Here is a 24218-nt window from a genome sequence, read left to right as displayed (position 1 = left end):
AAGGTTAAGAAAAATTAGAAAAGAGAAAATAATTAAAATAAAAAAATTAAAAAAAAATAAAAATTGAAAGATAAATAAGTATGAAATTGTCTAAAAATATTTTAAGGGATGAAGGGACAAATAGATATTTGTACTATAGATAAAAACAGATTAATTTTATTGAACTTTTTAAGAGAAAAAAAATTATTTTCACACATTATGAAGATTATTTATATAGTTTACCATGATATATTATCGGTGAGACGCATATATTCGGTGATGCAAACGACACCACGTTATTATAAAAAAGAAAAAAAAGAAAGAAAGGAGAGAGCAGAAAAATGGGGCGGACGGATAAAGGATAGGATTATGACAAGGCGCGCCAAAAGCCTCTGAAGAGAGTTTCAATGGCTTCCCCTTTATCCTGTTCCATCATCTCTCCAAAATTCACTCATTCATTCCAAAACAAAGCTTTCTTCTTTACTACACGTCTACATCTTTCTCTGACCGCATTTCGTTGCACAATTCCAGCAAGTCCAATTCATGCTACACTCCCTCGCATTGCTGCAAAGAACAGTGCTTCACTGGTTTGTTCAGTTCTACTCTAAATCTACCTATTTTAAAGCTCAAATTTCTGTTGTAATTTTTGCACCATCCACGACATAATACATAAACACACACTGACACACACAAACTTGGCCTCAGTTGGCACATCCGACTTACAAAATGATCCTCTAGACACCTCCACAATTTATGTGTCCTGTTAGCGTTGGGTATCCATGAGACACAATGTGGAGACACGTTGGAGTGTTTAATTATTAGGTGAGAATAAGTTGAGGTGTCTAGATGTGCATTCTCAATGTAAGAGTGCTTACTTGCTAGCTGAGGTAGAGTTTGAGCGTCTGTTTTTGTATTATGTCTTGTCCCATCTAGTCTAGAGTTGTGAGTGGTTAGACGGATTGATTCTACTTATTACTCCCTTTGACGTAATTTATGTGATACATTTCCTTTTACATCTGTTCCAAAAAGAATGTCACCTATTTTTACATTTAGAAACAATTTACCCGTTTAGACATGATTTATAGCCGCACAAATGTCTAAGGTTTGTTTTAGTTCACTAGTTTCAATAGTATTTATTCTAACTTAAACGCTGGATCTATTCAAACAGTGCCACATCAATTGAGAATTGGGATGGAAGGAGTGCTCTTTTGTGATATTTAATTTGGACAAAAAATGCCAGTTCACCTCTAAAAGTTTGTTTCGTATCAAAACTTAAACGGCTGTTGGATTATCAAATGTAGTTCTTACGATCATTTAGCCAGTTAGGAATCTGATTGTAGCAACAAACCCGGTGTAATCCCATAAGTGGGGTTTAGGGAGGTACAATGTACGCAGACTTTACCCCTACCTGGTGTAATCCCATAAGTGGAGTTTGTGGGTTAGAGAGGTTGTTTTTTATAGACCCTTGACTCAAAAAAAAAAAGCTTTCGAAATAGGGTTGCAAGAAAAAAGATGACAACAAGATAGCAATACAGAGCAAATGAAGCAATCGATAGTAATACACATGAGAATACGAAGCCTCTCTACCAGAGATAATGAATAATAATCTCAAAGTATAAGGAAAGATGCAATTTTTTTAATATGTGGAACTTTCTTGTAGACCAAATCTGAGCAATTAGTACTCCTTTCTATACCAGCCCAATGTTGGGTTCAAAATTGAGAAGGCGTCATGCGAAAGCTAATAGTTTGCAAATCATAGGGACGATAATTCAGACGAAAAGAAAAATATACCAAAAAATATATTATTAATATGGTTTGATCAAACGGCCTGCATATTAAAAACTAATGTTAAAAAACATAAAAACTGTTGGGAGAAATCTCCCTCTAAACAAGACTCTTTGATTACTACATTGTGGATGCTATTGTGTTCTCTTTTAGAAGAAAAGATTTCTATGTATAGAAGTCCAAAACATCTCCTCCAAGAAAAAATTAACCAATTGTGGAAGAGATCTTTTCCTACAAGGAAGCCTTTTCCACTAAGAAAATCTTTTTGAGGTAAAACACAATTATGGTAGAATCCAAGTAAATCTTAACACCCAAATCCTCTCAAGTGTATGAAAATGTTCATCACTGTGAAGGTTCTTGATAAGGCATGTAATGTCTCAAATATAAATGTATCCATAATATTAGTTAATGAAGAAAATGCAAAGTGCAACATAGGTGACTATGACTTTTCTGATTTTCCTTGTGACACTACCATAATGCATTTGAAACCATATTTTGGGCTTATCCTTTCGTTTTGTTATCTCAAATAGAACTGTTGACATCTCTCTCTCTCCAGCTCACATACATATCTGCACCTGCATAGCTATTTTGTTAAAGAACTCATGTACCCGATTCAGTGTTGCTTAAAAATGATCAAAATACGATGTTTATAACCCTCTCAGCTCCTTAATGGGTTTTCAGTCATGCAGGAATTGACAAAGAGGCCAACTGCTCCTTCCATTTTGTTAACACATTTGGAGAGTACAGTCAAGCAATTTCAGAGTTTAATGGCCATGATCTTTATCTTTATTGAAATTGCATCTCCAGTACCTTTGTATGGCTTGCAAGATGCATCCATTTCTCCTGCTGAGGCAGTGCTTTATTCTCCTGAAACAAAGACTCTCCCTAGAACAGGAGAATTAGCTCTCAGAAGAGCTATCCCAGCCAACACAAATATGAAAACTATACAGGTGGACTTACTTTGTTCTGCCAATATAATTTGGTTTAGCCACACACATTTTATTTAATATTTTTTTATTTGGTTGTGTAGATAGTAAATCATGCATTATCACTATTCCTCCTTTGTTTTTTTGCAGGATTCTCTTGAGGACATCTCATACTTGCTCAGGATTCCACAGAGAAAACCTTTTGGAACAATGGAGGGTAATGTGAAGAAAGCGCTTAAGGTATTGAATGATGTTTTTGTCACAACCAAATTCGATATAAGACACTTAAGGTTTGATCCTCCAGCAATGTTATCATTCTTCGGCTTGAATCACAGCCATCCAACATAAGTGTTGGGTATCAGGCCATTTCCATACAGTAAAAACAATAAAAGAAAACTTTTAGAATGATTCCCAGCATAAAATAGCTGCTCATTTATGTTTGTTTTCCAGAAAGATCCCCAGTGATACAAGGAGGAAATCGTTCTTTTCATGTTTTTCTTTAAAAACATCCATCAAAGTGTAGAGAATTCAAAGAGCTTCAAAGATGTCTACGCTGCATGCTAACTGACCGTAACAGATTGTTTGGTTGTGTAAATAAAAAAAAAGGGCAGCCCAGTGCACTAAAGCTCCCGCTATGCGCAGGGTTCGGGGAAGGGCCCCACCACAAGTGTGTATTGTACGCAGTTTTACCTTGCATTTCTGCCAGAGATTGTTTCCAAGGCTTGAAAATGAAATCACTGAAGTGAAAGGATGTGAAGTTACTAAATACTCTTATATATGTATGTAGATATATGATACATACATATATATATGTATGTTTATAAAGACGATTTTTTCTAAAGCAAAGACTTTTTAATGAAGGGCAAAAAGTTCAAACAACATTTCTAAGGGCTTTCACACTCTTAATAAATATAGATTATAGATACAGATATAGATTATAGATATAGATTATCTTCTTTCAAAATGATACCCTTAGAAATTAAATAATCATGATAGAAGTACGTATAAACATGAAAAACTAGTTGGTCCGTGGATTTAGTCTAGGTGCACGAAAGTTGGCCGGACACCATGGTTATCAATAAAAAGAAAAAAATAGTTGGGGTGACGACTGATGAGGTTGAGTAGGACTGTAGGAGTTAGATGTGGGGTTTGTTGAGGTGATAGAGCTGGGAAAAGTAGAGTGAAGACGCACATGGGGAACTTTTTCCTTTTATCTCTGAGGTCGTCATGATCTCTCATTGGACTTGTCCCTTATATTAGAAGTAAGCAGTCCCATGAGATAGGAGAGCAGGGAATTTTTTGCACAATTTTGACATATAACTACCATTCTTTCTAATCTCATGTGAAGCTATTACACTAATCAAATGTGAACTCAGAATTATTTCTGGTGTTAAGTACATTATCTAATGCTTCCATATCTCTTCAGGTTGCAACAGATGAAAAGGCATCCATCTTGGCTAACATACCAGCTGAACTGAAAGAAGAAGGTTCAGTCTTATACACATCTCTCATAGACGGCAAGGTAAAATAAAACAACTTATATTGTTTAGTTTAAAAAAGTACTTTAGGTTAGATGACTTCATTTTACATTCCAGGTTGTCACAAACTTGTATCCGTGTTGAGGTTCAATCACTACTAGCTACAGTTAAGACCCCAAAAGGGAAAAAAGAAAAGAGGGGAGAAAAAAATGAAACTGGGAACTGTTATGTATGTGATCCTTTAATTGATTGAACCAAAATCAGTGATGACTATCTGATGCAGGAGCACGTATATTGTTGCTTTACAATGTTGTTTTGCTGGAGAAGTTTGTGAAATCTTATTCACTAGTGATATTTTGCGGGTTTACAACAACAACAACATACCCAGTGTATTCCCACATTGTGGAGTTTGGGGAGGGTAGAGTGTACGCAGACCATACCACTACCTCAGATGAAGTAGAGAGGCTGTTTCCGATAGACCTCCGGCTTAGGACCGATATTTTGCGGGTTTGCATGATGATATTACAGTGATACTCTTTATCATATGCTTGAATGTATGATATGATGCCAATGCAACCAGTCAGGGTCTCCAGGATTGATGTTTTGGCTGTCTCACAGATTTTTTAATTTCTTAGAGAAATCATCTAAACAGATGATATCTTTAAACACACGCCTTGCTGCAATCAAGATGCCTTTCTTTTTTAACTTGTCAGGGTGGATTACAGAAACTTCTACAGTACATAAAGGATAAAGATCCAGATAAAGTATCAGTTTGTCTTGCATCTACACTTGATACTGTTGCACAGCTGGAATTGTTACAGGTATTTATGAGCTCCTTTGCACATTAAACACCTTTATTACTAATGTCCATGACATTCATAAATGATTCTGTGAACGCTGTCATTCTTTGTTGGTGAAAAGGGTAAAATTGGTAATGGAAAACACTCTGTTTGAATATACACATTCACCATTTAAAGTAATTTATCCTATTAAGAAATAGGATTTTATATTAAGGTTCAGATTGTGCCCTTTGGAAATGATATTGTGCTTTGAAGAATACAACAAAGGAGAAGGCTTGAGGCAGGTGCCCATTGAATCAACTATCCAAATCTTTCATGCATTACGATTTTCACGATAATACATTCTCTAATAAAATTATCAATGTAGAGTTTTTTATGTAGTTAACAATATCTCAAAGACATAATCTCTCTGCAGGCCCCAGGGTTATCATTTTTGTTGCCTGATCAGTACTTGAAATACCCAAGGTAAGGCCTCTCATGATTTCTCTTATAAATATGGCATTTATAGTTTAGGCACATAGATTGTTCTCCTTCTCCCTTTTTTTTTTTTTTTTTTTTTATAATGGTGGTGTCTAAGCTCATGTGCACCTTGGCTAATACCCCACTGTCATTGCTCTCTCTCTCTCTCTCTCTGCTTAGAGAGATTGTTTTCTAATTCTTGGAGAATTTTTACTGTGACACCAAGGCTTGGATTGTTAGAAGTCCTTTACACAGTGGAAAGTGTAGGCACGTTGCAGATGTGTAAAAGCTGTAAAAGTGCAGGCACCAAGGCATGTAACTCCTTTTTTTACTAGCAGCAACACTAAGGAGGTACTGCTTATGTGTAAAAGCTGGAAGTGGATCCCTTACGTATGTAAGGATCATAAAAGGTTCAGCACTATAACTATATCATATACAAAGAAGCCTTGCAACCAATACTTCAAATTTGAACGAACCCATACTTAACATAAGTTACATTTTCTGATTTCTTCTTAAAAATCCTATAATTTCTTTCTAATCTTTCTGTGAAAATGTACAACTTCCAGATCTGTTTCGGCATAAATTGTGTTGACTTGGGTGGGGGTGCCGATGGAGGTGCAGATCTAGAATTTAGATCCTTCATGACCTAAATTTTAAGGGTTGAGCATACTGATCTAGGCATGGATATGGATGCGGGGATTTGGCAATAATTCAATATCTAAAAAAAGAGTTATAAAAATATACCTAAATTGTTGTGGCCTATTTGGAAGGTAAGGATGTGCAAATTTTTTGGAGCAATTTTGAATCTAATTATTATTTACAGAGTACAGATGCATCTCCTTGCTGTTTCCTTGGAGTACCATGGCTACTTTGCAAATGATATAGAGGTCGTGATAGACCCTTGAGTTCATTGCACATTCAACATTGATGTTGACCTGTATTTTGAAGCATCTTTTGGTATCTGTCTTTTTAATACAAATATCATTTAACGATAGAAAAGACTTACCCCTTAATTATGATTTCACTTTAGCTTTTGTTTTGATTTCAGAAATCATTGTCTCTTCCTCAAATTTCTCTATTTATTCTAATCAAAATACCCAAAATTGGTTGATCATATCCGGTACGGATCCTATACACACCCACATCATGTTGACTCGGGTGCGGCATCGAAATTGAAGAGTCTGAGCAACTTAGGTATCTGCTCTTGCCTCAGCCTTTGTCCTGCCAATTGCACAAAGCTTACTCCAAGCTGCTAGGCATTACCACACTGTACCACATAAAGACTCAAAACACGCATGAGATATGCCTACTATATTTTCTATGTAACATAATGTGATTGACGGTTTCTGAGTGTTCCTTGAACAGAGAGCACCAACTGCACATATGGAAACCTCAGTCTTGCATGTTATCTTGTGGTCAGCCACGCATCATGTACATCTGTCCAATCAAAGCATGCTACTTCAGTTGGAGCTTTGGTTCTCCAGGTTATATTCCATGACTGTCTGTAGTCCGTCTTGTTTCCTCTCTTAATAGGCATGATATCACTGAGAATTTCCGGTCCTTCTTTACTATCAAGAAGAGGAATTTTCTTGTCATGTATCTAGAATTACTCCTACTATTTCGAATAATGGATAAGCTCTTTCAACATCCCAATCATTAAAATTCTTCTGATTGGAATGTTCCAGCCCCTTACGTTTCAGTATTCAGCAATATTACTGTTTGCGGATTCCCGTGCTATATAGTTCTGAAAATATTTCTGCTACAGTGCCCTCCCATGCTGTTTATGCTGCCCAATATTAACTCTCCTTCCATTACTAGTTTTGAGTCGTTTGTTTATTTTGGAATTCACTCCATAAACATTTGTTACGTTTTCAAATAGCCGCACCATGAGAAGAAGTGACGGTTAGTTTCCAGAGTTCTGCATCCCATGCTTATGCTTGATCATCTGCTTCCACAGTTCATTAATGTTATCATTAATTCTCCAAGACTCTGAACAGTAAGCTTTTGTTATGTAATCTTAGGTTCTGGAGAATCAATCTTTGCCATTATACCCAGATGAATCTTCCTTCCTGATTTCCTTCTCAGAGTTCCTCTTCTGAACTTGTTCAATTGTTTTCTACCGTGTACCATAGATGTGAGTGAAACCAAGTGGGTAGGGATGCCTTCAAGTTCTCTATTCACTAGTGTCAGTTTTCCACCAAAGGAGATACTGCTTCTTCCATGAACGTACTTACTTTCTCTACTCCAAACTCTTAGACTCATGTTTGGATCCTTATGGTTGTCCAAGTTATAGTGTGGGGAAATTCTTTAACCTTGTTAGAATATGAGTAGGAATAGGAATAACATATTAAATCCAACTTGGAAAAGGATTATCATGTAGTGTCCTATTAGGAAAAGGATTGGAATGTATTATTGTCTATAAATAGAGTCTCAATGTAATAATGTAGTTACAACAATTCAATAATATTTTCTCTTTATTTCTCACATGGTATCAGAGCTTCCACGATCTTGGTAAAAAATTAAAGAGTTTTCGCTGCCAGCGGGCAGCTATAATCCATATATGCCGCCCGTCTGGCCAATAATTATGTTACCAAAAGTTGGGTCACTGACTTATTGTGTATTTTTTTAGTGGCTATTGTGTATCTTATAAGCGCCACTTGATATGCTTCTTTGCGTAGCACCATGCATTTGTCTGGTGACTACTTTTTCATATCTATTTTTCTTAGCACCGTGCTTTTTTTTCGGTGACTATTTCCTCATTTCCGATTTGCGTAGCACCGTGCATCTTTTCGAACTACTTTCTCATATCTTAGTTGCATAGCACTGTGCATCTTTCTGGTGACTCCTCAGATTTAATTTACGTAGTTTCGTATGTCTTTCCTGTAACTCCTCAGATCTAATTTATGTGGGGTCGTGCCATCATTCCGACCCTACCCATATAATTTCTCTTTTTCAGTAGGGTCGTGCCATCATTCCGACCCTACCTATATAATTTCTCTTTTTCAGTAGGGTCGTGTCATCATTCCGACCCTGCCCATATAATTTCTCTTTTCTAGTAGGAATCGTGTCATCATTTCGACCCTACCCATATAATTTTTTTTCCTCAGATTGTAGTCACTTTTCATCCATCAAATCTAATAATCCGGCGTGTGAGAGCATGTTTCGGCTAAGTTTCCGGTGACTTTCATGTTCAAGATCTACTTGTCTCTTGATTTTGAGATGACCCGTATATTTTATACCAGTTTTCGGCAATTTTCCAGCGACACATCGACTTTACGACAATATTTACTACTTTTCGGATCACTTTTTCAGTTTGTTCCGTTTCAATTGAGGTCTCCCAGACGTTCAAAACAGTCCTTATCAATTTTCTTGCAGATATTTTCACCAAGTACCTCACCGAATCTCGTATTAGTTACATCCATAACAAGCTTGGTACATATGTCTTCTATGCACCAGCTTGAGGGGAGTGTTAGAATATGAGTAGGAATAGGAATAACATATAAAATCCAACTTGGAAAAGGATTATAATGTAGTGTCCTATTAGGAAAAGGAAAAAAGGGCAGCCCGGTGCACTAAAGCTACCGCTATGCGCGGTGTCCGGGGAAGGGTCCCACCACAAGGGTGTATAATAGGATTTTATGTATTGTCTATAAATAGAGTTTCAATGTAATAATGTACTTACAACAATTTGTCTCTGTTAACCCCTGGATGTTTTCATCTGTTTTAACTGAAAAATGAAAATAGTAGACCTCTTCAAATAAATAGCTGCTCCTCTTCTATATCACACAGAACTGAAGTATCAACATATAGAATATGGAAAACATCCACTTTATTGACTTGTAAATTTCTAGTATCTTAATAGGTAAGAACATTTTATTGATGTAAACCAGCAAAACGATTCCAGTCAAAAATACATCCAAAGGATTGAGGTCATTACAAGTTGTATAGAAAGCTAAGAAAATCATGTCTTCGTCTTCAAACAGATTCGGCGCTGTCATGTTGCACCAAAAACTAAGAAAAATCTTGTGTTCCTAATATTGAATCCTTTCTTTTGAAGACATAATTAAGTTAATAAAGTGTGCTCTCTAACAACTTAATTTGGATGAGTTGGTCACTCAAGAGCAATGTGAGGTCTTGGGTTCGAGTCTCACAGCCAACCATCATCATCAGAAGAATTTTCACACGCTCGCTTTTGGAAAGGGGTCAAACTCGCATGTGTGGGGGCTTGTTGAAGACATAATTAAGTAAACAATGTGTTCTCTCTTTAACAACTTGAACTTTTGGATGAGTGGGTCACACAGTTCAATACTTTCTACAAGTTTTAGAATTGGTGTAGGTTCTGTCAAATTATCACTGACATATATAAGATCTTTGAAAGGAGGTAAAGCAAAATTTCCACTAATTACAAAGTGAGTTGCATAATGATAAACGTGCATGTATCAAATTTGAGGACAATTACATCTGCATAGGAAATGTGCCTTGTTGATACTTATGGTGCCTTTGTATATCCAAATGTTCACATTATGGTTTCGTATCACTTCAGCAGCAACATTATTACAATAGTATGTAGGAAAACTTGAGTTGGGTTGTTCTTTTTAAAGCTCTCTGCGTTCAAGTTATTGGCCCTATGTCAAAACAACTACTTAATGATTTTTTTGGGGAAGATGGTTTGTGTTATATTGTTCGACTAAATGCATCAGGCTCACAGGGAGAGGAATAGTTGAATTTACAGTTGAGAAAGTAGATGGTTCAGCATTTTCTCCTGAAGCTGCTGGTGAAGCCAAAAGCACTGCAAAAATTCAGGTATGCTGGATCCTTTACTTGAGAATCAGGTTAAAACTGTGGTGACCTGGGTGGATGCATGAATATCTATTGCGCTGCCCTTTTCTTTGTTTGATCCTTGTTCTGAACTTGATAATTGGCACACACAGATGCTTTGCACTTCACCATTCCCATTCTTTTGGCATACACCCTGGTATAGATATCTGCTGATGCTATTCAAATTTCCCGAACTGCCCCATTCTTCCAGCAGATACACTAATGTTCACTTGAGCGAATGTTTCATCTGTTTCCTGTTCTGTCTTCCTGAAGAGCTACTGAAGATCATATGAGTCATCTTTTTCAAAGTGAATGCATATCGTTGTCATCATCATCAGTTCCTTGTACCTTTCTCAAGCATATTTGTTTGGTGCTACGCTGTATCATCTATTTACGTTATTATGTCTCCTCTTTTATAGAAAATGATTATTCGATCATTTTAAGCGATGCTTTCCTAATTAAATAATTCCTTGTCCTCAGAATTCCCAGGGTGAGTAAATTCTAAAGTTTTAAGCATCAATCTAGACCTTTTAGTTAAGAAACTGATACTTCTGCGCAGTTGGTTGTCGATGACTCGAAGCCTGCCATTTGTTTGTTTCCTTGAATGTCATAATATCATGCAATAGCTTCATTGTGGAGACATTAGTGCAATTTAACCAAATCTCAAAATGACTGTACCACCTCTTTCTCTTTCTTTGAACCACCTGTCCTATATCGTGCTTTGAAATAAAAGAGTGTTGCTTTTGTATAATGAACTAGTTCCCAATTAAACATTTGCTTCTGCTTTTCTGACAGAGATGACAATTTCTGTTGTATAATAGAGCCTGCAACAGAGGAAAAAGTTCTATATTCTACTATTATAACTTCTATTATTCGTCAGACAGATATTTTGTCAACACAAATGTACTGTTTAATGACATGATGCAGGTTGTTATAGATGGGTATTCAACACCACTGACTGCTGGGAACTTTGCAAAACTGGTAAGGTAGTGAAATTTCGCTTCATCCTTTTAAGTACTCATTATCAACCACCTTTAATTGAGAGCTGAGTGCAATGTTCTTGCACTTTTTTCCTCGTATCACTGTGCGATCGTGTAGTCCTCAACATGTACTTTAGCAAAATGTAGAGATAATTTTGGTTCTTGCATGAGTACGTCTACTTTCTACGTTCTCCTTGTTCATGTTTTCTTTCGTCTCCATAAATGTTTTCCATATTGTTAGTTCTCTCTGTGGAGAGTGTTGCGGCCAAGTGCACACACAAGTACGGGGTCAATCAAGTACTAAAGTGACTCTTGCGAGCCGAATATCGATCTCACAGGGACTTGGTGATTAGCAAACCATCCAATTCAAGCGTTACTATTGAAGTTTAAACAAATTCGATTTGTAACCAACAAGAGTTTTGATTTTATAACCTAATTAATTAAAATAATAACGATATGAAACTTGGATTGTAAACAATATATAGAGAATTTCAGGGTTCAGGCATTTACTTCACATTCATGCATAATTATGGTTTCTAGCCGGTGTATGTGTTTATCGTGATTGTTGATCTACGGGGTTTATATTATAACTTGGGAATGGTTATCCTCTAAGTCATCTACTCAAATTGTTCTCACAACTACATCGTTGAGCAGGGATGCGAGTCTTTAATTCGGATGCATTAAGCTATCTTCCCGATTCATTAACCAAGTGGGGTGTTTAGGTATATCCCTATCCTAACCGCAAATCATCCTTTAATAGTTATCCTATAATTAATTAAAGACATCATCCACACTCCTGCGTTCTTCGTTTCGTCCCTCCACTCCTATGGTCAATTCGTTTTGAGACTACAGTTTATCCTAAAGTTTGCAATTCTTTATAATAGTAAAACAAAAACAATCCCATGATTTGATAAATATATAAATCAAACTCTAAACCATACTTAGGCAATTATGTTGTAGCCTCAACCCTAGAAAGAGGGTGTTTAGCTACTCATATTCATACAAGGAATCTCCATAAATGAGTTCATCAATTAAAATTACAAGAAAGAAAAGTAAAAAAAGAAAGAACTAATTTTAAGCTCCTTGGTGTCTTCCTTGCTTCCCAAATCATGTAGCCCTCCAAAGATGTGTGTAAATGTGGCTAAGTACTCCTTTTATAGCCCAATATGCAGCCCCACAAGAAAATATACAAATTGATCCCTTTGCCCTCACTTAAAATAAGTAGAACACCATATCCTAGTCGGTTTAGGAGTGTGTGTGTGTTAATTTCGTGTGGTGTAATGCTCCCACGTGTTCCCCACTCCTATGCAACATTTTAATATGTTTATTTAGCGTCTTAGTTGTCCAAGCCAAGTTCCACAAGGATTGTGTACAAGTACCACACGTTCCTTACTCAAACTAGGACTTTAGGAGTTAAGACCGACTTTTGCCAACTTGTAGAAGCTCTGCGGTGCGGAGCTTGTTGGATTAATTGAGGAGCATAGAGCAGGGCTACTAGGATTGACATCCCAATAGCTCAATCCATGTTGGAAGGCGGCACAAGGCTGGGAGCTTGCGCTCAGCTGTGCGGCGCAGAGAGAGCAACAGCTGGGCATAATTTTGCTTTGTTTTGTCCCTATCGCCCGTCAAACTTGCTTCTTATTCCATCATCCATTGTAGCTCATTTGCAACTTCAAATGTCATCAACGTCACCTCCTTTATGCTTCTACCTATGCTCATAACAACCATTAGAGAATACAATAGTTTAAGCTCATCAAAGTGACTCGAGAATAAGCACAAATCAAGCTCGGGTTGACTAGTTGACTTGTCAAGCCTTGCTTTGCTGTTTTCACTCTTGAGTAGATTCAAAATGAACCTTAAACCACCTAAACATGAGGATTTGTAGACAAATAGGCCAATATCACTAGTTATTCACATAAGCATGCTAATTTATCCTTTAAACCAAGCTAAACGCGTGTAGATAATGACACTTAGGTGTATAAATATGCCTAAGATCAGAGAGCTTCTTGTTAGGATTTTTGTTCTAATTTTCTTACCAAATTTAACTTTTACTTTTCTTGCAAGAAAAATAAAATTATTGCCATAATTTCAGAAAAATATAATTTTCTTCCATATTTGGCTAACCTCTTTTTTGGAGGAAAAATTTTGTACCTCTATAAATTGAGGATCTCCTTTTCTGATACCACCACACAAAAAGCTCCACAATGTAGCTATTGTTTAGGGGGAGATTATTCTCCCAATAAGTTTGTATGCTTTTTGAATTGGTTTTTAATATGCAGGCCAATTTATCAAATCATATCTATAATATGTTCTGTAGTACGTTTTTCTTTGGCCTTTAAATTATCGTCTCTATAAATTGCAAATTATAAGCTTTCACATGACGCAACCAATTTCGAACCCAATAAGTGGTATCAGAGCCTACGGTTCAACGGTCCAATAGTTCAGATTGAAGAGATGTCAAGATTAAAGTTGTAACCTACTTGATGATAATGAAGAGTTTTTTTGTCCAAAAAAAAACTACATGTAGAGACGATTGTCAATCATATTTTCAATAATTCTGCTGCTACTTTTTAAAATAAACTCACTTTTAACCCTGCAAAGGGCTTTAATATTTTTAACCTAAAAGGGTTCATATACTTTTAACCCAAAAAAACTCCATTTTAAGCATGCCAAGCAGCAGTGATATATGAAGATTACGTGAAGAACGAAGATAATGCATGTAAAGAAGATGGATCAAATTAAGTCAAGAAAATCAAGCCAAAAAGGGGAGATTTGTTGGGGTTTTTGTCCTGATTTTCTTATTAAATTTAAGTTTTACTTTTTGTTGGAAGAAAAATATAATTGTTATCATAATACTTTTACTTTTTTGGAAAGAAAAATATAATTCTGTTCCATATTTGGCTAATCTCTTTCTTGGAGGAAAAATTTGGTACCTCTATAAATTGAGGATCTCTTTCCCTTGCACAACACAAAAAGCTCCACAATGTGGTCGTTTAAAGAGTCTTGTTTAGGGGGAAGTTATTCTTATAATAAGTTTTATGCTTTTTAAATTAGTTTTTAATATGTAGGCCAATTGGCCAAATCATACCAATAATATGTTTATTAGTATGTTTTACTTTGTTGTCTGAATGCCTCTATGGTTTGCAAATTATAAGCTTTCGCGTGACGCCCAACCAATTTCAAACTCAACACTTATTTCCTCTGTCGGATGAGAAACATCTATGTTCCAAGGATAAGGACCTTCTATAATACGGCGACCTTTGTTAGAATATGAGTAGGTATAAGAATAATATACAAAATCCTACTTGAAAAATGATTGTAATGTAATGTCTATAAATAGAGTGTCAATGTAATTATTATGTAGACACACAATTCAATAATATTTTTCTCCATTATTTTTCACATGGAATCAAAGCGTTTGTGAGAAAAATATCATTCCGGCGTCACTGCGTCGTTTTCGGTGACAGAAGCCGCTGCCCAAATAAATATATTTTTCATCGGCGTGTTTCAAAACAAACCAACACCACCATCATGTTCGAAACTTCTCGGCGAGCAAACCCCAGTCAAACTTGCCGAGAATAGGCGCCACACGCGCCGACGCGTGCAGAGTCTTCCGACGACTTTTTCGGTAGTTTTTTTTCCAGTAGCCTCGCCTCTTCATTCCGAAGTTGCTATTATTTTTTGATTTTGAGCAACATCCAGACATCGGATCTTATATCCGACGACTTTTCTTTTTCCTGGCCAAATTCCGACAGTATTTCTTTTTCCTGATTAAATCTGAATCTTAATGAGCAGATCAAAAACTTAGATGTCAGAGTTTATGAAGAATCGACGAGGGGAAGGTTGATTTGGAAGATCTCGACCTAGGTGTAGTTATTGTAAAAGGCTTGGACATACTGGAGGCGTATGCTATTCTTGGCCTAAGTATTGTTATTGTAATAAGCTTGGACATACTCGTGGAATATGCTAGGTCGATCACCTAAAAATGCTCATATTGCTCAGTCTAACACCACAGGTGATCAATGGGTGTATTTATCTGACAAGAAATATAATAAGTATCTTCAGTATCGAGCAAGTAAGCATATATCCTTACCAATAGCCTCAACTGCACAATCTCCTACATTTGGATCATGGGTTGTGGATTCAGGTGCTTTTGATCATATTTCTGGTGACAAATCACTTTTGTATGATATTGTTTATTCACAATCTCTTCCTGCTATTACTTTAGCTAATGGAATTTGAACAGAGCCAAAAGGAGTTGGACTAGCCAAACCCCTATCTTCTGTCACTCTAGACTCTGTTCTTTATGTCCTTGGTTGTCCTTTTAATCTTGCATCTGTTAGTCGTCTAACATGTGCCCTTCATTGTAATATAATTTTTTTTGATGATTCTTTTCTAAAGCAGGACCGCAAAACGGGACAGACAATTGGCATAGGACATGAATCACAAGGCCTTTACCATCTTACCTCTTCAAATTCCTTCAGAGCATGCTCCGCTACAGACCCCCCGACCTTATTCACAAATGTTTGGGACATCCGAGTCTATCCAAGCTACAAAAGATGGTGCCTAGTTTGTGTAGTCTATGCATATTACATTGTGAGTCGTGTCAACTTGGGAAACACATTCGTGCTACATTTTCACGCAGTATTGAGAGTCACTCAGAGTCTATTTCCTCATTAGTTCATTCTGATATTTGGGGGCCTAGAAGAGTCAGTTCACCCTTAGGATTCCGTTACTTTGTTATTTTCATCGATGATTTTTCAAGATATACTTGGGTTTACTTGATGAAAGATCGTTCTGAGTTATTCTCTATATTCAAAAGTTTTTGTGCTGAAATACAAAATCAATTTGGTGTTTCCATTCTTGCTTTTGGTAGTGATAATGTCTTAGAATACTTATCCTCCTAGTTTTAGGAGTTTATGACTCATCAAGAAATCATTTATCAGACATCATGTCCATACACTCCTCAGCAGAACGGTATAGTAGAAAGGAAAAATAGGCATCTCATTGAGAATGCTCGCACTCTTCTCATTGAATTCCATGTTCCGCTGCGTTTTTAGGGCGATGCAATCCTCGCATCTGGCTATGTCATTAACAGAATGCCATCATCTTCGATCCAGAATCAGGTTCCCCATTCCATACTATTTACTCAGTCATATCTCTACTCTATCCCTCCACGTGTTTTTGGGAGCACATATTTTGTTAATAACGTAGTCCTAGGAAAAGATATATTAGCCCCTCGTGCTCTCAAATGTTTCTTCCTTGGTTACTCTCGAGTTCAAAAATGGTATCGATGCTATTCACATGATCTGGGTCGCTACCTTATGTCCACCGACGTCACATTCTTTGAGTCTCAACCTTACCATACATCTTCTGATCATCTTGATATCTCTGAGGTTTTACCCATACCTCCAGTCTTACCCACATCAATTTTTGAGGAATCTACAGTTACTTCTTCATCTCCAACTATAGTGCCACCACTTTTGACTTATCACTGCCGACCACGTCCAACATCAATCCCAGATGATTCATGTCATGCACCTGACGCTTCCCCTTGCACTTCAAAGAGGTATAAGATCCACTCGTAATGTTAACCCACATCATACTTTTTTGTGTTATCATCGTTTGTCATCACCCCATTATGCCTTTGTATTATCTTTGTCCTCTATTTCCATCCCTAAGACTACAGGAGAAGCACTTTCCCATTCAGGATGGAAACATGCTATGATTGATGAGATGTCTGCTTTACATACCAGGGGTACTTGGGAGCTTGTTTCCCTTCCTGCAGGTAAATCTACTGTTGGTTGCCGTTGAGTTTATACAGTCAAAGTTGGTCCAGATAGTCAGGTTGATTGGTTGAAGGTTTTAAAGGATATACAAAGATATTTGGGCTTGATTATAGTAACACTTTCTCTCTCGTTGCTAAAATAGTACCAGTCCGTCTTTTTCTCTCTATGGCTGTCATTCGTTATTGGCCTCTTTATCAGTTGGACATTAAGAATGCTTTTCTGCATGGAGATCTTGAGGAAGAAGTCTATATGGAGAAACCACCTGGTTTTGTTGCTCAGGGGGAGTCCAACAGCTTTGTATGTCGATTGCGCAAGTTACTCTATGGTTTGAAACAGTCCCCTCGAGCCTGGTTCGGAAAGTTTAGCACGGTGATTCAGGAGTTTCGCATGATTCGTAGTGGAGCTAATCATTCAGTGTTTCATCGTCATTCTGAACCAAATCTGTGTATTTATTTGGTGGTTTATGTTGATGATATTGTTATCACCGACAATTATCAAGATGGTATCACTAACTTGAAGCAACATCTCTTTCAACATTTCCAGATGAAAGACCTTGGCAGACTGAAATACTTTCTAGGTATTGAGGTTGCTCAGTCCAGATCAGGTATTGTTATTTCTCAATGCAAGTATGCTTTAGACATTCTTGAGGAGACAGGAATAATGGGATGTCGACCTATTGACACTCCTATGGATCCAAATACTATACTTCTGCTCGAACAAGGGGAGCCACTCAGTGACTCAGTGATCCTGGAAGGTATAGGCGGTTGGTTGGAAAGTTGAATTATCTCACAGTGACTAGGACCTGACATCTCTTTTCCTGTGAGTGTTGTAAGTATCATCCTCTGACAGACGATCTACATCTGGATATTGTGTTTTAGTAGGAGGTAATTTGGTGTCCTGGAAGAGTAAGAAACAGAGAGTGGTTGCTCGATCTAGTGCCGAAGCATAATATCGAGCAATGGCTGCAGCAACTTGCGAGCTGGTTTGGATCAAACAATTGCTGAGAGAACTAAAATTTGGAGAAACTGGTAAGATGGAACTTGTATGTGATAATCAAGCAGCCCTTCATATTGCATCTAATCTAGTGTTCTATGAGAGGACCAAACACATAGAGATTGATTGTCACTTTGTCAGAGAAAAGATACTCTCGGGAGATATTGTTACAAAATTTGTAAACTCAAGTGATCAACTTGCAGCAAGTGATCAACTTGCAGATATCTTCATCAAGTCCCTCACCAGTTCTCGTATTAATTACATTTGTAACAAGCTAGGTAAATATGACTTGTATGCACCAGCTTGAGGGGGAATGTTATAATATGGTAAGAATAGGAATAGTATATAAAATCCTACTTGGAAAAAGATTGTAATGTAGTGTCTCTAAATAGGGTGTCAATGTAATTATGTAGACACATAATTCAATAATACTTTTCTCCATTATTTCTCACAACCTTAAGTCTAACTCAACCTCAAAAGTTAGCTCAAGGTAACAATTGTCCAACATTGTCTGACACCATATAAGGAGGCAACCAACCTGATCTTGCACCGTTGAAGGGCAACCCCCCTTCCACAATCCACACGCCAAGATTGGACATCTGAAGCGTGTAAATATCATTTTTTAACAATTATCCCATAATTAATTAAAGACATGATCCACACTCCTACATTCTTCGTTTCGTCCCTCCACTCCTATGGTCAATTCGTTTTGAGACTACAGTGTAGACATCGAAATTTTGTGCGACTCTAATGAACTCAATTTCTGTTAGAGTTCTTGGAGACTACTTTATCCTAAATCTAGCTTGGAGGCTACTTTACCCGAAATTTGTTTCTGTCTCAATTTGTTTTGAGACTACAGTTTATCCTAAAGTTTGCAATTCTTTAGAATAGTAAAACAAAAACAATCACATGACTTGATAAATATATAAATCAAACTCTAAACCATACTTATGCAATTATGTTGTAGCCTCAACCCTAGAAAGAGGGTGTTTAGCCACTCATATTCATACAAGGAATCTCCATAAATGAGTTCATCAATTAAAATTACAAGAAAGAAAAGTAAAAGAAGAAAAAACCCTAATTTCAAGGTCCTTGGTGTCTTCCTTGCTTCTCCAAATCATGTAGCCCTCCATAGATGTGTGTAAATGTGGCTAAGTACTCTTTTTATATCCTAATATGCAGCCCCATAAGAAAATATACAAATTGACCTCTTTGCCCTCACTTAAAATAAGTAGAACACTATATCCTAGTTGGTTTAGGAGTGTGTGTGTTAATTTCATGTACTGTAATGCTCCCACATGTTCCCCACTCCTTTGCAGCATTTTAATATATTTATATGTCCTCCTAGTCGTCCAAGCCAAGTCCCATAAGGATTGGGTACAAGTACCACACGTTCCTTACTCAAACTAGGACTTTAAGACCAGGGGCGGAGCCATCTTGGGAGAAGGGGGTTCATCCGAATCCCATTCGACGGAATATGAGACAATTTATATATAGGTAAAATTATGTTTTACATAGATATTGTAGATGTTGAACCCCGTTCGACTAGTTCGTATCTTTACTTCTGAACCCCTTTAGTGAAAATTTTGACTTCGCCATTGTTTAGGACCGACTTTTGCCCATTTGTAGGAGCTCTGCGGTGCGGAGCTTGTTGGATTAATTGAGGAGCGCGGAGCAGGGCTACTAGGATTGACATCCCAATAGCTCAATCCATGTTGGAGGGCGGCACAAGGCTGGGAGCTTGCGCGTAGCTATGCGGCGCAGAGGGAGCAACAACTGGGAACAATTTTGCTTGGTTTTGTCCCGTATCGCCGGTCGAACTTGCATCTTATTCCATCATCCATTGTAGCTCATTTGCAACTTCAAATGTCATCAATGTCACCTCCTTTAAGCTTCTACCTATGCTCATAACAACCATTAGAGAATACAATAGTTTAAGCTCATCAAAGTGACTCGAGAATAAGCACAACTCAAGCTCGGGTCGACTAGTTAACTTGTCTAGCCTTGCTTTGCTGTTTTCACTCTTGAGTAGATTCAAAATGAACCTTAAACCACCTAAACATGAGGATTTGTAGACAAATACCCAATATCATTAATCATTCACATAAGCATGCTGAGTTATCGTTAAAACCAAGCTAAACACGTGTAGATAATGACACTTAGATGTATAAATACGTCTAAGATTAGAGAGCTTCTTGTTAGGATTTTTGTTCTAATTTTCTTACCAAATTTAACTTTTACTTTTCTTGGAAGGAAAATAAAATTATTGTCATAATTTCAGAAAAATATAATTTTCTTCCATATTTGGCTAACCTCTTTTTTGGAAGAAAAATTTTCTACCTCTATAAATTAAGGATCTCTTTTTCTCATACCACAACACACAAAGCTCCACAATGTAGGGGGAGATTATTCTCCTAATAAGTTTGTATGCTTTTTGAATTGGTTTTTAATGTGTAGGTCAATTAGTTAAATCATATCTATAATATGTTTTGTAGTACGTTTTTCTTTGTCCTTTAAATTATCGTCTCTATAAATTGCAAATTATAAGCTTTCATATGATGCAACCAGTTTCGAACCCAATAAATGGTATCAGAGTCTATGGTTCAACGGTGTGATGGTTCAGATTGAAGACATGTCAAGATTAAAGTTGCAACCTACTTGACAATAATGAAGAGTTTTTTTGTCCAAAAAAACTACATGTAGAGACGATTGTCAATCATATTTTCAATAATTCTGCTGCTACTTTTTAAAAATAAAGCTCACTTTTAACCCTGCAAAGGGCTCTAATATTTTTAACCCGAAAGGGCTCATATACTTTTAACCCCAAAAAGCTCCATTTTAAGTAGCGGTGGGCATTCGGTCGGTTCGGTCTGATTGTTTAATATCGGTTCGGTTTATCGATTTTCGGATTGACAAAAATAACAACCATAACCAAGCCGAAATAAAATCGGTTTGGTTCGGTTTCTACAAATTCGGTTCGGTTATTTCGGATTTTTATTTCGGTTTGAAATATTAAAGTAGAGAGCCTCTCTTTTCATAGTTGAACATTTAAAATTGATGATTTTTTTAAGAAAAAATGATTTTTTTCAAATATATTTTTCATTCCCAAATATAAATAACTATAAGGAACTCAATGAAACGAAATAATGTCATCAAGTTCTTTATGGTAACAAGCGATGTCATCGTTGAGACTAACATACGGAGTTTCTTGGGTGATGCAGTACTCGTTTCCATTCCAAAAGTAAAATAAAGAAAATGCAATAAACTACCATGTTAAGCAGAAAATGTCATAAACTCACCTGAATGCTCCTCTTTAGACAAACACGAAATACCAAATTCGCGGGTTGCGGGTTGCGTTTGCGGGTCGCCGGTCGCAGTCGTTGTAAAGAAAGGGAGTAGATCGCGGTCTTTCGTCTATTTCGCCGAATCGCCAGTGGTGTAAATCGAAAACGGCGTCTTGGATTTACTGTTTACTGTTCGTGAGTGTTGAGACTTGAGTGTGAATGGTAATATGTTTACTGTTTAGGGATTTAGACGCCTTGGAGTTGGAATTAGGGTTACTAAAATGTATATATAATTAATATGATATATTGATAATATATATTATTTTATATATATAATAAATTAATAATATATATATATATTATGATATTATTTATATAATTTTAGTTTTCGGTTTAATCGAATTTCTTTTTAAGAAAACCGAAAACCGAACCATTTAACCGAAATTAAAAAATTGAAAACCGAAATTAATCCGAAAAACTGAAAAACTGAAACCAAAATTAAATTTTGGTTCGGTTTTTCGTTTTTTTCGTTTTTTCGGTATTTATGCCCACCCCTAATTTTAAGCATGCCAAGCGGCATTGATATATGAAGATGTGTGAAGAACAAAGATAGTGCATGTGAAGAAGGTGGATCAAATTAAGTCAAGAAAATCAAGCCAAAAAGGGGAGATTTTTTAGGATTTTTGTCCTGATTTTCTTATCAAATTTAAGTTTTATTTTTCTTGAAAAAAAATATAATTTTTATCATAGTGACTTTTACTTTTTGTGAAAGGAAAATATAATTCTCTTCCATATTTGACTTATCTCTTTCTTGGAGGAAAAATTTTGTACCTCTATAAATTGAGGATCTCCTTGCCTTACCACAACACAAAAAGCTCCACAATGTAGTCGTTTAAAGAGTTTGTTTAGGGGGAGGTTATTCTCATAATAATTTTTTATGCTTGTTAAATTAGTTTTTAATATGTAGGCCAATTGGCCAAATCTTACCAATAATATGTTCTTTAGTATGTTTTACTTTGTTGTCTGAATGCTTCTATGATTTGCAAATTATAAGCTTTCGCATGACACCCAACCAATTTCGAACTCAACACTTCTTTCCTCTGTCGGATAAGAAACATCTACATTCCAAGGATAAGGACCTTCTATAATACTGTGACCTTAAGTTTAACTCAACCTCAAAAGCTAGCTCAAGGCAAGGATTGTTCAACACCATATAAGGAGGCAAACAACCCCATCCCGCACCGTTGTGAGACAACCCCCTTCCCACAATCCACATGCCAAGATTGGACATCTGAAGCGTGTAAATATCATGTGGGCCGATTTTTGGATAAACCATGAATTGGGATGAGTCTCACTCTGATACCGTGATAAGAAGTGGACCTTGGGTCTAACTCAACAGCAAAAGCTAGCTCATGAAGTAAGGATCAACAATCAAACGACTCCATCCCACGCCAATGTGGGATTCTTAACAACTATTAATTTCTCCCCTTTTCACCCTTTGAGGATGACTATGTACTTCCATTAGACAAACTGATCAGACCTTAGGTATTTCTTCACATGAAGCATGTTCAACACCTAAACATGGTTTCTTCTTTCAACACCCACATCTATTTTGCTGGGCCTGATAACTACTTTACTTGAAGAGTATTAGTGGTTATACTTCTTTCCACAGCTCTAGATTATCAACTTGCTACAGTGTGGAAAACCATCATTGTTATCTTCAGAAGTTATGTTTACACAATGAGAGCATGGGAAATAAGTTTTGCGTTTCTTGATTATGATATACTTGCTGACCAAAGATGAGTGTAACAACTAGTGGTTCCTGATGTTTTGAGCTACTATCTCACTGTGATCTAGTTTAGACAGCAGCTATATCTTGTTATATGTGGCTTGTAAAAGCTTGCATTCTTAATGCTTCTTATCTTTAGATTTATTTGAATAAGAATTTGTCTTGTTACCACAAATCTATAATTTTGTAGGTGGTTGATGGGGCATATGATGGGATGAAGCTAACTTGTGCAAACCAAGCAATTCTTGTAGACAGCGAGGTGGGCAAGGCCACTGGGTACAATGTTCCCTTGGAAATCAAGCCATCCGGACAATTTGAGCCCCTTTACAGAACAACTTTAAGCATTCAGGTATCCACAGGTTTCATGGATAATGGCAGACTGCTCTTTGGCATTTATTTTTGTTGTGCTTGTGCTTATGGTTTATTCCTTTTTATTACGGAAGGATGGGGAGCTTCCTGTGCTTCCATTATCCGTTTATGGCGCAGTTGCAATGGCTCATAGTGATGTATCAGATGAGAATTCATCACCAAGCCAGTTCTTTTTCTATCTTTACGATAAGAGAAATGTAAGTAGCAGTTCATCAGGATAGACTTTACTTGCTTTTCTTCTTGTCATTCTTAAAGCTACCACTTGAATCTTGCTATAGAATATCAGCACCTAACTTACCAATCTAAATGTTGTTTCTCAGTCTGGCTTGGGAGGATTGTCTTTTGATGAGGGTCAGTTTTCTGTTTTCGGGTATGGTTTCTTGCGATTCTGCTGTCTGATAATTTGTGAAAGAACCTGTTCTGTCTTCAACAAGTCGCTAAATGTAGCTGATCTAGTTGGTAATTCTTGTGTTATGATGCATAGATATACAACTATTGGGAGAGATATCCTTCTCCAGATCAAGACTGGTGACATAATTCGATCTGCAAAGCTGGTGGAAGGACAAGATCGCCTTGTTTTACCACCACAGGAGAACTAAAACCTTATATCCTCAATTTTTAAAAAATTATGTCATTCTTTGTTGCAGGTCATTTATTAGTACCAAAAATGGATGCTGCTTCTTGTAAACAGAACAAATTAAGTGTTTGATTCTTGATGTGTACCACCTTCACTATGTTTTCGGTACAAATTGGATTTGGCTTTGCAGTA

General features: G+C 36.7%; 1 protein-coding gene and 1 long non-coding RNA gene across 4 annotated transcripts; both read left to right on the top strand.

The window, feature by feature from the left end:
- Positions 1 to 244: 244 nt before the first annotated feature.
- On the top strand, positions 245 to 24218 carry LOC107863788 (peptidyl-prolyl cis-trans isomerase CYP37, chloroplastic). 3 transcript variants are annotated; one of them, XM_016709923.2, is made up of 12 exons: positions 245 to 566; positions 2454 to 2714; positions 2841 to 2930; positions 4117 to 4212; positions 4882 to 4989; positions 5384 to 5433; positions 10128 to 10230; positions 11173 to 11226; positions 23271 to 23429; positions 23524 to 23646; positions 23770 to 23819; positions 23934 to 24218. In XM_016709923.2, the coding sequence occupies exons 1-12, from the start codon at positions 387 to 389 to the stop codon at positions 24046 to 24048; spliced, it is 1389 nt and encodes a 462-aa protein (XP_016565409.1). In that variant the 5' UTR covers positions 245 to 386; the 3' UTR covers positions 24049 to 24218. The 3 variants fall into 3 exon arrangements, with proteins under 3 accessions (XP_016565409.1, XP_047265285.1, XP_047265286.1); XM_047409330.1 differs by having other exon boundaries at positions 433 to 566; positions 2446 to 2714; XM_047409329.1 differs by lacking the exon at positions 11173 to 11226.
- On the top strand, positions 5444 to 7826 carry LOC124897060. The gene is made up of 2 exons (XR_007053563.1): positions 5444 to 6621; positions 6793 to 7826. It is a non-coding gene; the product is annotated as an uncharacterized LOC124897060 (long non-coding RNA).

Source organism: Capsicum annuum, chromosome 3 (genome assembly GCF_002878395.1).
Source record: "Capsicum annuum cultivar UCD-10X-F1 chromosome 3, UCD10Xv1.1, whole genome shotgun sequence".
NCBI lineage: Eukaryota > Viridiplantae > Streptophyta > Magnoliopsida > Solanales > Solanaceae > Capsicum > Capsicum annuum.
Note: the sequence above shows the minus strand (reverse complement) of the source record. Positions and strands in the feature narration are given on the sequence as shown.